The sequence below is a fragment of the Apostichopus japonicus genome, chromosome 3 (genome assembly GCF_037975245.1).
Source record: "Apostichopus japonicus isolate 1M-3 chromosome 3, ASM3797524v1, whole genome shotgun sequence".
Classification (NCBI taxonomy): Eukaryota; Metazoa; Echinodermata; class Holothuroidea; order Aspidochirotida; family Stichopodidae; genus Apostichopus; species Apostichopus japonicus.
Genome location: NC_092563.1, coordinates 29,740,906 through 29,756,618, shown reverse-complemented (window position 1 = coordinate 29,756,618; position 15,713 = coordinate 29,740,906). Strand labels below are relative to the sequence as shown.

General features: G+C 35.8%; 1 protein-coding gene across 1 annotated transcript; it reads right to left on the bottom strand.

Moving 5' to 3' along the window:
• Window positions 1-10,942: 10,942 nt before the first annotated feature.
• LOC139965781 (sphingosine 1-phosphate receptor 3-like) lies at window positions 10,943-11,565 on the bottom strand. The gene has a single exon (XM_071968475.1). The coding sequence runs from the start codon at window positions 11,532-11,534 to the stop codon at window positions 10,956-10,958; it is 579 nt and encodes a 192-aa protein (XP_071824576.1). The 5' UTR covers window positions 11,535-11,565; the 3' UTR covers window positions 10,943-10,955.
• Window positions 11,566-15,713: the final 4,148 nt, after the last annotated feature.

Genomic DNA, 15,713 nt, shown 5'->3' with positions numbered 1-15,713 from the left:
TCTCTCAACCCCCGGGCCCAGTCCCCTCACATCGAGACTGTAACCATGTGATCGCGAAGGGTGTTAAGTACCAAATTAAGTACCAAGTTAAGTACCAAGAGTCGTTTCGAAAGGGAATATATACTGCGCATGATCTTTAACAGAAGTCCGAGAAGTCTAGTTAACGATATTATATCTGCTTTTAAACAATCTAGACTGTCTGTTTGTTCTTGCCAATCTGTATAATACGGCCAGCCCCGTCACCATATTATTTGACGCAGAGCTCCATTATTATTCCGAAGAACCCCTGCATGCTCCGAACAGCCAACCGAGGTGTAAATAGAGGGCGGTCTGGTAGATATTCGAGATTGTGAATATATATATCGGAAAATGATCTCCACGGTCTTGAGCAAGACTACTTCTAAACGTGATTCGTAAAGTTGAGTCGATTCCTGGATCCTGCGTATATATATCTACCTACCTATCGACCTACCTAGCTGGGATGCATTCACATACCATTACAATCACTGTGGTCGAGTGGTACGGACATCGGTCTGTGACACAAGATCCGGGGGCTCGATTCCTAACTTGGCCTGATGAGTCCCAAAAGGACGAAACTTGACATGAAGTGTAATTATTCTGGTGTGTTATTCTTTATTTATTTACTATATATCCGTCATACCACTTGCTAAACATTCATTATATATATATATATATATATATATATATATATATACATATATATATATATATATATATATATATATATATACATATATATATATATATATATATATATATATATATATATATATATATATATATATATATATATATATATTATGTCTTTAACTGGCTCAAAAACTTGTTCAAATAGTATGTCTTTCACTGGCTCAGAAACTAGTTTTCAAATAGTATTTCTTAATAACAATAATAATACCAAACACTTATAAGGCGCCAATTATAAGCAAAAGTTGTCAAAAGCGCCTCAGTAGAGATAACAACTAAAATAATACAAAAACAAATTAGCAAAAATACCTCATGAAGAGATACGTTTCAGCTTAGCCATGAACAGTGATTTATCGGTCTGTATATCTAAGATAATTGGGAAGGGAATTCTATGACTTTGGACCAGAGACATATAAAGTACACTTACTATAAGTAAGACCAACTTGATTGACGGGTATGCCGTTTATTGGTATGATTTCACAGAGATATTTTGGTGAGGAACCGTAGATGCATCCATGTACTAAAATAATAATTTCCATTGTATTCTTGATTCAATTGGTAATCAGTGTAACGATCTAAGAAGGGGGTAACGTGGGCGCATTTTGATTGCTCAAAAAGCAGTTTAGCATTTTGCAGACGATATGCATAGGTTTTTGGAAGACCAATTGAAATGGAGTATACAAAAGTTGAGACGAGATGTCACAAAAGCATGAATTAAACGTTCACTTAGTTCACGACACAGATATTGCCTTATATAGATCTTATATTTCTGAGGAGTACACAACATGATTGAACGATATTTGAGATATGTTTCTTAAGGGTTAAATTTGTATCAAAGGTTATCCCAACATTTCTTGCATGAGTTCATGGATTAACAATCGTCCCGCAAAGGTTCAATTTTATGTTGAGTACCTGTTTTTGTCGTGATTTTGATACTAACAACAAGAATTCAGTTTTATCAGCGTTAAATTTGAGATTGTTTAGTACCATCCAATTCTGAATTTTAATAAATGTGTCTTGAATTAAGCCGATCTTAGTTTGGATGTCAGTTGGGTCATCTAAATTAACCTCTGTCCAAATGTGCGTATCATCCGCATACATATAAAAAGAAAAATTTATTAAGTAGAATATCACTCAGGGGCGTAGTATAAAGAGTGAATAATAATGGACTTAATTAGACACTTCCTTGTGGCACACCATAACTAAGAAGATAATCAGATGATTGATGGGATTGAATTTGAATTCTAAAGTGCCTATTAACAAGATAAGATTTTAGTAAACCTAAGGCCGCATTAGAAAAAACAAACACATTTTTGAAACGTGTCAAGAGCATGCTATATGATCTATCGTATCAAAAGCAGCACTTAGCTCTAATAGTAATAAAATCACAGCTTTACGCCTGTAAAGTGACATTACCAGCTTATTGGAAATAGCCACCATGGCAGTCTCCACACTGTGCCCAGACCTTATAGGCGGATTGATACGAGGGATACGCATTTATCTCAAATAAATGCACTGGCTCAGACACTAGTTCAATTATTATGTCTTGCACTGGCTCATCAATGTGCACATAATAGGAACAGATCACACACATGATCCTGCATTACAAGACTAGGCTATATCGCCTATCGTACTATAGCTTCTTCAGATCACGTACCATCGCATGTGTTTCATGATGAAGGACTGTTGGCTGATACTTTACACACAAAAATTGACCCACTTGCGTAGAAATGCTGTATTTTAGTTGCCCTTGTATTTTTTTCAAATAAGTTTCCCAATATGAAGAACCCAAATATAATGTACAGGAAATATAGTTAATTTCTCTCTTTGTTTTCTGTAATTGTTTTGCGACCAAATCGATCTTATCAATTGTTTCATTAATTAGAATTTGTTTCATACGTTAATGAGTTACTTAAATTTACACTTGACACAACTTTTGTCAAGTGTGAAGGCAGACCTGCATGGCAAATTTATCTTTAACCACGTTTGTGACCTTCACATTTCATCTACGATTTGTTCGAAATTTCGAGATAAAAAAAAAACATAAAGTGATTTGGCCTTTCCGTCATCTGGGTCATGATGTACGTAGTTGCAAACTTTGATTAAAATATATAACACATTGATGGAAAAAAGACCAAGCTTAACTTGAAAAAGATCAATTATTAAATTTGTTAAATTTGATTGAATTATATATTCAGTTTGACTCGTGCATGGCTGAAACACTATTCGTTTTCTCGAGACTACCTTAGAGATCACAAAGGACAAGCAAAATTTGGCGCAAGAAATGTGTGTGTGTTTCTCTTTATTTGTCCCATAAAACGTGATTATTGTTTAAACTTGGCTCGTAATTCTTTTTGGAAACAGGGGTTAGTGTTTCTATTCATCGTAATATGCAGAGTGAAAATTCAAAGAAATGAAGCATCTGGGAATATGCTGAGCCAAGAAAGAAGAATTAATCCGTCTTTATTTTGTTGTTATTTGTTAATATAATTTGATTACACTTTAAAATTTTGTTGTCAGCCAGGCCTCGACAAATACGGTCGCCAACTCGCCAATGGCGAGTAGAATTTTGCGACTGGCGAGCAAAAAATGCATTACGCTCGACATTTTGGCGAGTGGGTCATTCGCTCACTGACTTTATACGATAGGCTTACTATTAACTTGTGAGCCAATCAAGAAAGGCCTATTGCCTAATGTTACACATCACGGTAGTATTATCAAGTGCACTGTTACATGTAGGTGAATAACTAGAAGAACTAGAACTAGAAGAACTCATCAGATGAACTAGTTTGCCAATCCCCCCCCCCCCCCCCATCCGTATCTTCAAACGATTCAACTTCATTCGACACCATCATTTATTCATTTCCCCAAAGATAACTAAGCAAGCAGTATTCGCGGTTACCTTAGCAGAAACAGAATGTGAGCCCCCCCCCCCCAAAAAAAAAAAGCCCGCGTATTTTCACAAATAGTTTTTCAAGTATCACAGAAGTATCACAGAAGTTTATTGCAGTGAACTTTAAGCAAGTCCAAATCGCATTTTTGTTCAACGACCAATGTCAATGGGAGATAACTGTGTGAAATCGCTTACTATTTTATACGTACATTATGTACGGATATTTTTCAGGTGCGGTGACTTTTTACGAAAAGTAGTGTGATACGAACAGAACTTTCAAGGGAACAAACGTAAAATAATAATTTTACCGAAATAACATTACATATCTCGAAATGAACAACAGGAAGTTTATTGGATTAATTTTTAGTCCAAAAAAATTGATAATTTTCGAGACCCGACCAAATGAAAGCTGTAAGTCCGACACTCAGTAATCGATCGATAATAATAATAATAATTGCCAGTGTCAAGCGTTATCTTAACTTATAAACGATACTAACACATGTATACACTGACTGACACAGTAGTCTGATGTCATGTCAAGTGAAAGTTACAGATTGTCAGCAATGCCATTGCTTATTTTTGTGTCCTAAACAATGCTTACAATGTTTCACCATTTTATATTTTCACATATATCATGTTTTAAACAGTTTTGACGAACCACAATTTAAATAGATCGTTTTTGCTGTAAACAACTAACAGTAACACTATACGGCCATATCCTAAGTTAGGCCATACTACCTAGGATTATATCACACACAAAATTAGCGGGGAAAATGGCGAGTAAATTTAACGTTTTGGAGAGTAGAATTTTAGACTCGGTCGCCAGTTGGCGAGTAGTTTTAAAAAAATTTGTCGAGGCCTGATGTCAGCTGAAAGTAACCATATACCGGGCGCCCTCTATTTTTGTACGTGTAATTGCAGAGCCATTGCAGATTGTATGTCCAGAGGTTTGAAACCGGTAATATATATATATATATATATAGCAATTGGTATAACAGATGTAAAAACAAATTAGGAAGAAGGAGGCTTTCCATTTCATACGTTTGGTGACGTTTTCGACTTTGCCTATGAGTTATATATTCTAAGAGTACAACATGAAGCAACCGTGGTAACTACAGAAACACGGCCTACTAATTGAAAATAGCTGGTAACAATTGATAAACTTATCGATTGAACTTCCCGACACATTCGAGTCTATAATAGCCTATTCGTGTGAATTTATTTTCGATGTTTACCTTATTTGTTTATCTAGTACAGTAGATACAGTCCTTAGACGCAACTGTCCTAGAGTCATAGAGACCTACAAAGCAGGACCGACTGTGTTCAATGTATTGTTCGATCGAACCTTTTTTGAAAACCTTCCAATGTTCACCAAACCTTTGGCTTCATTAACGTAGGCAATTTTGTGAGGTAAAAGTAAACATAGAATGCCTTTTAATTTCCTGACCACTGAATGCGATCTTTACAAGACGTGATAGTTTCCCTGCAAGATTCAATTGATTGTTCGAAAAAAAAGGAAGATTGATCCCACTGTCACAAGTGCAAATGTAACGCCTAGATACGCCTGTAACGCCTGAAACGGTTTTTAAGAAATTAGTCATAACAGAATCTATTTAAATACGAAGAAAATTTAGTGTTAAACGCAATTTTAGCAAACAACAAAAATTACTTGTATACCAGATTTTAATTATTGATGTTCAACACTCATCCGAGGGTAATGGTTTTATATATATATATATATATATATATATATATATATATATATATATATATATATATATATATACATATATATATATATATAGTTATATATATATAGTTATATAGTTATATATATATAGTTATATATATATATATATATATATATATATAGTTATATATATATATATATATAGTTATATATATATATATAACTATATATATATATATATGTATATAACTATATATATATATATATAAAACTATATATATATATATATATATATATATATATATATATATATACATATATATATATATATATATATATATATATATATATATATATATATATATATATATATAGTTATATATATATAGTTATATAGTTATAGTTATATATATATATATATATATATATAGTTATATAGTTATAGTTATAGTTATATATATATATATATATATATATATATATATATATATATATATATATATATATGTACCCATGATGAGATGTTTCACGTGTTGGATAGAAATAATAGTAGAAAAGATAATGACAACATGTTAAGCCTTCAAATATTTAAATCCAACACAATATTTAGACAAGATATTACTGCACGCCTTACAAATTTTCGGACACCCTGGTCCTTCGTCAGGTGTAAAAAGATGGGTTGAAATCACGTTAGTCTACCGTAAGCACCATACTGTTCAAAGTGCTTGAACCCGGAAAGAAAAGCCGTATCCCTATTGAGACCATGACAGAGTGAACGTACTTTAAGGATCAATTCGACTTCCTTCAAGTTTCTTTTATTAAAGTTAGACAGATTACACAGGAGTATGGCAATAGATATATACACACACCCACAAACACATATACTCACCTCCACAATAATATTGGGTGGGACCAGTAACTTGGTACGTTCACACACACACACACGCACACACGCACATACACACATATATATATATATATATTTATATATATATATATATATATATATATATATATATATATATATATATATAAACTGCGTGGTTGTGGTTTACGTACGCCTAGTTTTCGGTTACCAGCAGAGACAAACGCTATAGAAATTATTGGCAATGACTTCCATTTTTGACAGAATTCAAGTATGTAAGGGATTACAATCAAGACATCCGAAAATATTTTGCAGTTCCGCACATGATTCGAAGATGGTGGGTTGAGGTGGGAGGGAAGGGGTGGTGGAAATATCTAGGCTTCTCCAACTGATTTTGGTATTGGTATGAACCTGTATGGAAGAGCGTCCTGGTTCCGGAGCAATATTTGGAATTCTTTATAACGACTGAGAATATGTAAAATAAATCAGACGATAGGGATTGAGATGTGGGGGAGGGGGGAGGCCGGGGTGAAGGAGCATTCAATTGTACTGCAGATCATATGTTACTTGAAACTCTTCAGAAATAGTTGATACTCGAGGAAGCAAGTCCACTGGAAGTTGGAATACTTCATTGTACACACCTCATTTCGTCGCCAAGTTATACAATGATTTGATAAACCTAGTGATATTGCGAGCTGAAAAACTTACAGAAACAAATCAAATTAAAACAATGAAAATAAAACGAGACAAACAAGCAAGCAAAACAAAGAAAAAATTTAACTTCGTGCGAGAAATTATCCCATTAACCCATTTCATCAGAAAGGTTATACGTCACGCACCTTACAAAATGTGATCTGATCTTACCCTATAATTATTCAGAATCTTTACTCTTTCTTAAAATACCTGCACGTTTGCTTCGTGATTAGAAAGGAAAATTTGTGATTATTTTCTCTCCTTTATTGAGAATACAATGTATATAATTTTATTTGAGTGTAAAAAGTCAAACCATTGTAATCGAAAATTGTTAGAAATATCCATTGTTTCTCAGAAAGATCAAAGTTAACAAGCATCGTACTACAGTGAACACGAAACGGTGATGTTCATACGCAATTTTGCTAAAGTCTAAGAAAGGTGTTCATTTGACCAATCATACGCAATGACAAAAAGTAAGAATTGTTTTTTCATCCTCCCAAGGTTACCAATTTTCCCCTTCTTATTAGCATAAAAGAAAAAAGAGATACACGGTTAGTTTTATTCAAATGAGGAAATTCATAATAAGATATTTATTATGTAAACAAGCAACAACAAAAAACATTGAAAAACTAATGTATGTATTTCGAGACATTTTATGAAAAGATCCGAAAACACACGAGGCAAAAATATTTCAAAATTATTTCATTCTAAAATATTTTTGTTACCATATTTCTAAAAAGTTTCTATTGATGTTGAGTCAAATGACAAAAAAAAAAAAAAAATAACTCTCGACTTTTCTTAAGATTATATCAATTTGTCTACTCTGTTTTCATAACTTGCTAGCTTTCAAAATACAATAGCCCCATCAAGTTGACAAATTTCTCTTCAAGTGATTAAAAATGCAGCTCAGGAACACTGTAGGCTATGCTCTTAGCGTTATTCGACTAGTTTTCAAAAGTAAACATGAATATAGCCATTTCTGATCTCTGTAAATAGTTTCGAAGAACACAGCGAAGTTAACTTTTCTCTTATAAAATTAATTTTGGGAATCCATCTGTCAGTATCGCATATTTATTATTCGCCCCGAGGGTGTTTAGATAAATCTACAAGTTTTTCTGGTAAATGTGCATATTGTTTGTACGTACGAGTACAATATGCAATCAAGAGCGCTGGAACAGAATTCAGTCTGGAGGGGTAGCAACATGAAGCGGGGGCGGGGGGGGGGGGGGGTGGCAGGGGGAGTTTACCTCAAAAATCAAGTATTTGAACGTTTTGTTTGGATTTGTTCTGCCAAAAAAAGCACACTTGAATTACCTTTCTCTTCCTTAAAGGGAGTGAAGACTCGCGCACAAAGACACGTCTGATGCCGGTATTCTGACCTATTTTCGGATGAGGTGTAACAAAAGTGTTAGACACCACCATCCGAGAAAATACACACACAGCTTGCTACCGTCGGTAATTAGACACTAGTGTACAGTCAATTCATACAAGTAGCTACGGTCAATACTCACAACACAGTATACATAGCAGCTATGGACATCTCACGTCCAGCTAAAGATAACAAGGTATCACGTTTCATTACTGTCTGCATTTTTAAGGGACAAGAAAAAAAAACTTCACTGAACGGAAAGTTAATTTTTTTTTCAGAGGGCGGCACGCGGTTTGGGCGAGTCTTCAATGCCTGAGTCAACGACAGCAGGACTGGATTAAGCTAGTGCGGGGCCTGTAGCAATCAGCTAAGGCACGTTCCGTATTCGTTTTCATCTTTGTGACTTCGGTTTTAAATACAGTCTTCGTATTTATGTGTCGTTTATGTATCACACAGATCTCATACTCCCATTAATTAATTCGTTAATATAATAACCCCAATTTGAAGGCGAAAATTTGCTAAAATCACTAACCTTAAACACCCAGTCGTTTATAAGAGTTGCAGACAGTATATGTAGAGCAAGTATAGAGTCACTGAGTTGATGTTGATAGTTTGCAAGCATTTAGCGCGGGACCTTTGAAAATCCTACTTTTGCTTCTTTGTTAATCGGCCGGCAGTGGACGACAGGGTAACTCTTGTTTACAAGTTTCATTTTTTTTTTAAAAGGGAACTATTTACGTTTACGAAGATGGTTAAAAGTTTATTTATAATAATCACATATATCAATAAAAACATGCACATAAAGTCTGTATATATATACATTATAATAAGCTTAATAAATAACGTTTTGAGTATATACCATTTGGCAAAGAAACAGTGACTTGATTACTAATGAAAGAGAATTAATGATGAATATTCTGAATATTAATCTGAAATTACTGACCATACATGTATAGTCGGGTTCATAAAGCCTTCTTCTTCATGGCAAAAGTAAATAAAAACAAATAAACACGAAACCTGTCATCACTTTTTTTTTAAATACATTAATTTTGATGCAACGAAAAATCAATGCGTCGAAACCGGTAAGGAATGTCGTAATTCCACTGTAGGCGTTTGTCACCTGTATCGAACAATACTAGTTCTGTTTTTGGTGACATATTTGCCTTACTCTAGAGATCAAACATGATTCCAACCAACTCGAAGTCATTTGTGATTCCTAAGGCCGGATCTCGAAAAAGATACTTTAAACAGACTTTTGTTAATGAAATAGAGGTAAACGACAAAGGCAAATGAATATATATATGATTGAAAACGTACCGTAATGAGTTGGAACATTTAGAACAGTGGAAAAACTTCCAGCCTCCATCGGTGAAAACGGGATACAGTGGAATTACGACCTTCCTTACCGGTTTCAAACCTATGGACATACAATCAGCGTCCATAGCCTAGTGGTTAGGGTGTCCGCGGGAGGCCCGGGTTTGAATCCCGGTGGAGGCTGGAAGATTTCAATGTTCAATTATATATATATATATTATATATATATATATATATATATATATATATATATATATATATATATATATATATATATATATATAGTAGGTTGGCGTCTATCTTGGCGCAGAGTGCTCTATGTCCATTGGACAGAGCGTAATATATGTTGATACTAGATGAGACTAGTGGAACACTAGTAGTTGTTACTCGGAGTTTCACGCGTTATAGCGATCTTCAGAGTTGTCTGAAGATCTAGTATCAACATATATATATATATATATATATATATATATATATATATATATATATATATATATATATATATATATAAAAAACAGTGAATATATATATATATATATGTATATATATATATATGTATATATATATATATATATATATATATATATATAAATATATATATATATATATATATATATATATATATAAATATATATATATATATATTATATATATACACGCCGTTTTATAACACAACAATATATTGCAGTCATACGTGAAGCCATTTCAACAAAAACTCGTGAAGAACTTAAACTGTAAACTCTTATCTATGAAAACTGGTCTAATTAATATTTTGTTTATATACGTCACACGCAGTGACCAATTTTTATTGATAGCCTTATTAAGCCTAACTAGGTCAAATGGCTGAAAAAAAAAACTGTCCGCTCCACTAAGTATGCCTATATTATATGTAAAAACTTTGTATAAGATGCTTATCGAACAGAATATATAAAGCTCGTTGTAGTGTTGTTGTTAAATATCTATTTCCGTTACAGCTTAATATCCCTCGCTATCAACTTTACTTTAAAATAGTAACATTAATGTTATAGTTTGTCTATTACATTTATATGCGCGTTAACATATTTTATTAGGTGTTATGTCTTGCTTTTCAAAAAAACCCCATTTAATTATGTTAGTTAGCAAATCTATAGGCCTGTCACACGCTCATAGCAGGGTAACCCAAAGCTAGACTAATTTGCATATTAAATTCGGTGCTGTCTTCAGGCTAAATATCTAGTATTGGGTCGAAGAGTAATACAATAACTTGATATTGAATGAATGCCTGACGAGAGGGAGCCACGGTCTACAGCTTCTTGTCCGGGGTCAATTATGAGACCCTGGGAAATATCTGCTACAGAATTTCACTGTAGGCATTTGCCACCTATATCGAACAATGCCAGTTCTGTTGAAATATTGATGAAATATTTTGCCTTACTCTAATAATTTAAAGTCCAAATGATGAACCCGTTGTTAAACTTGTGCTCAAGGAAATATTCCGGTTTACAGAATCGTGACCGACCGTTGGCCCTCGTTTTTTATTCGAAAGAACGGACAGGGCTACTTTAAATGAATCTCTGTATTTCTTACTTCTGAGAGCGTAAATAATGGGATTAAGCGCAGAATTAGCGAACGACAAGATCTCTACAATGGTTTGATAAACAAACTGTACATCTACCGGTGGATCGTAAAGAACATCGACAACCAATTTGACAGACATCGGCAACCAACAGATGCTAAATATCAACACCACCAACACCGCGGTAACCGTTGCTTTCATTCGAGATTTAGATTCCAAATATCGAACACGATCTACGTCCATTCCAGTAAGTCGCCGACGAGACACCTCTTTTAGGTGTCGTTGCGCAATCACGAAGATGCGCGCGTAGCTACAAAGTAGGATTGCTAAGATAGTTGGCGTAAAACCAGCAATAAGCAACGAATGACCAGCCACGGCACCAGACTTATATGGGACATTTCCACACACCCACTGATTAGGATGTTTTAGTCCGCCAAAGGCCGGCATCGATCCAAGTCCAATACCGAATATCGAAATTGACGCAAAGATAAATTTGCACTTGCTTTTCGTTACATACATGTGATACTTCAACGGTGACGAAACCGCAATTAACCGATCAATGGTTATGACAATCAAATGGCCGACAGAAACTGCACAGAAAACAAATGCTGGCACGAAAAAGAAAGGTCTAGAACCTGCCCGGCAGGTTAATTGGCTGATGACAACGCGCACGAACATCGCTGATGGTACCGCGATTAGACCGGTGAGAACATCCGCTACCGCCAGACCGCAGAGAAAAATGTTGTTTGGAGTTTGGATTAAACGATTTTTGACGATCGTAATAATAACTACAGAATTACCAACAAGTGTTAGAAATATGACTATCCCGTGTGCGAGTAGATATAGGGAAAGCGGGAAAAGTCCTAACCGAAGATAAAATGTGTCCTCGGAAATGTTGCTGGAGTTCATCGCCATTTTGTTTTTCTCTAAATTATACGTAAATAAGTCAACTTCTGCGTTTTCTAAGCGAAACACACTTACAGAATAGTCACTACGGCCGGGACGATTTTAAGAGCAGTAAGTTCAAATTGAATTTCAACCACGAGATGAATTTGGGACGATGACTACATATAAAAACGGCAAAGCTGAAAGTGGTGTCAATCAACCGAACAGACGATAAATATATTTTGCGAACAATACATGCCACCTTTTTGGGACTGGCAAATGTGTCACACAATTGTTAAAGTCGTTGCGTAAATGACGATTGCAACGTAATTAAAAATTTTGTAAAAAGACGCGAAGGTTTGCTTTACCACCACCACGTGATTGAGTTTACTAAGGAATAGCTCACGATACTAACTTGCACAGTCGCCTGACTAATTCAATTCCTTGTGTGTAGAATTAGACTTTTCCAAATCCGCTTTGTACAATACCGGCTTTCAGTGGAAGATAATTGAAACAATGACGTCATCATCCAAACATACATATTATCATCCAATAGCATCCGCGAAAGATAATGAAGAAGGTGGGGTTAGGTGAGGTGAGTCAAACCTGCAAGGGTTGTTACGAACAACGAGACAGCCAGACATAATCCCCTCACAGTCATTACTTAATCCTTGTTCATGTTCAATTGTGTTGTCATTTTGGTGTTGTTTTTATTAGAAAACGAGGTTGGGGGGGGGGGGGAACCACAGGATTTCTTTACTCTACTAAAGGGATGCAAAAGGAACTCCCCAAACAATTTTTCAGTGGATAAACAATGCTGTGATGGGGGTGCTTAACCGACAGTAGCTACAGGGACACAGACGACACAATATCGGATGTCATGAGGTTTCGTGGAGCCTTGAGTCGGTAAAGTGTTATATAACTGAGTTCGTAAGGGTCTAAGTTTTCTAAGCAATGTACTGTAACTTTATCAAAAAGTGACAGAATTCTGGAAAGAAAGTTTTGTCAAATGTCCACTCAGGAAATGAACACTAGCTGTGACACAAGAGACATGGTCGTTTGTATGACTAGTTTGCTGTGGAAATCAAAGCTCACCATTTAGCTGTAGCAGACCAAACCTTGTATGAGTTCCCGATCCATATCCTGCCATCTTGTCAATCTGTCGAAACAGTATCCAACATAACAAGCGGTACTTTACATAGCTGGTTAAAGGTTATATCTTTTTAGCATTTATCACCTTGTAACACCTCTGTAGTCAATAAAGATTGTACTATACATTTGGCAAAATAAAACGGTCGGCTTCAAAACTTTGACGCTCATAACAAATACACATTATGTGGCACAAAATTCAAGCTGACAATTAATGCGGGGAATATGCAATTTCTTCTCAATATTTTATGACACTGTCGCCTTACAAGTCGGAATGATCACGTGTCCTTTTCGAGGAAGGGAATGGCGTCGTATGCTTCGCTGTTATACGGTCATGCACTCTTAGTCTACAAGTTGTCCTAGCCTGTATTTTTAACGTGCTAACTGTTGAATGTCATTATTTACTAACACGTGGGAGCTGTTCATATAAACTGAGTATTATAAATTATATGCATGATGTGTTTCAGCGGACAATCTCCTCCGTGTAACGTTATTGAAATACTACACAACAAAAGACGGAGAGGTCGTTGCTTTTTGTGATTGCTTTGTGACGTGATGACCCTCCTTTCATCTTTTAGAGAGGTCTGGTTTGTAAGTTCCCCTTCCATTGGTGTGTACCATTTGCTGTAACCTCATCACTCATGTTATGTACCCGGGGATGATTTACAGACCTATATGGAAAACGTTCATATCGGATGGAAGTACCATTTTAGGGTGGGGTCAAAAAGTATGTTAACAAGAAATCAAGAACCCCGCAGTAAAACCAAGAGGCCTAACGGACATCACACTTACTGATGAAAGACTGCCGTTTGGAATGCAATGCAGTTCTTCATAATGTAGACGGTCATAGGGTCATGTACCAGTGTCTGTGGTTCTTCATAATGTAGACGGTCATATGGTCATGTACCAGTGTCTGTAGTTCTTCCATATTGTAGACGGTCATATGGTCATGTACCAGTGTCTGTGGTTATTCATAATGTAGACGGTCATATGGTCATGTACCAGTGTCTGTGGTTCTTCATAATGTAGACAGTCATAGGAAGGGTCATGTACCAGTGTCTGTGGTTCTTCATAATGTAGACGGTCATATGGTCATGTACCAGTGTCAAGACTGTGGTTCTTCATAATGTAGACGGTCATAGGGTCATGTACCAGTGTCTGTGGTTATTCATAATGTAGACGGTAATAGGGTCATGTAACACTGTATGTGGTTCTTCATAGTGTCTGTGGTTATTCATATTGTAGACGGTCATATGGTCAAGTACCAGTGTCTGTGGTTTTTCATAATGTAGATGGTCATATGGTCATGAACCAGTGTCTGTGGTTATTCATAATGTAGACGGTCATATGGTCATGTACGACTGTCTGTGGTTCTTCATCATGTAGGCGGTCATATGGTCATGTACCAGTGTCTGTGGTTCTTCATCATGTAGATGGTCATATGGTCATGTACCAGTGTCTGTGGTTCTTCATAATGTAGATGGTCATAGGGTCATGTACCAGTGTCTGTGGTTCTTCATAATGTAGATGGTCATATGGTCATGTACCAGTGTCTGTGGTTATTCATAATGTAGACGGTCATATGGTCATGTACAATTGTCTGTGGTTCTTCATCATGTAGGCGGTCATATGGTCATGTACCAGTGTCTGTGGTTATTCATAATGTAGACGGTCATATGGTCATGTACCAGTGTCTGTGGTTATTCATAATGTAGACGGTCATAGGGTCATGTAACACTGTATGTGGTTCTTCATAGTGTCTGTGGTTATTCATATTGTAGACGGTCATATGGTCATGTACCAGTGTCTGTGGTTTTTCATAATGTAGATGGTCATATGGTCATGAACCAGTGTCTGTGGTTATTCATAATGTAGACGGTCATATGGTCATGTACAACTGTCTGTGGTTCTTCATCATGTAGGCGGTCATATGGTCATGTACCAGTGTCTGTGGTTCTTCATCATGTAGATGGTCATATGGTCATGTACCAGTGTCTGTGGTTCTTCATAATGTAGATGGTCATAGGGTCATGTACCAGTGTCTGTGGTTCTTCATAATGTAGATGGTCATATGGTCATGTACCAGTGTCTGTGGTTATTCATAATGTAGACGGTCATATGGTCATGTACAACTGTCTGTGGTTCTTCATCATGTAGGCGGTCATATGGTCATGTACCAGTGTCTGTGGTTTTTCATAATGTAGACGGTCATAGGGTCATGTACCAGTGTCTGTGGTTCTTCATAATGTAGACGGTCATAGGGTCATGTACCAGTGTCTGTGGTTCTTTATCATGTAGACGGTCATATGGTCATGTACCAGTGTCTGTGGTTCTTCATCATGTAGACGGTCATATGGTCATGTACCAGTGTCTGTGGTTATGCATAATGTAGACAGTCATATGGTCATGTACCAGTGTCTGTGGTTCTTCCATATTGTAGACGGCCATATGGTCATGTGCCAGTGTCTGTGGTTCTTCATCATGTAGACGGTCATAGGGTCATGTACCAGTGTCTGTGGTTATGCATAATGTAAACAGTCATAGGGTCATGTACCAGTGTCTGTGGTTCTTCATAATGTAGACGGTCATATG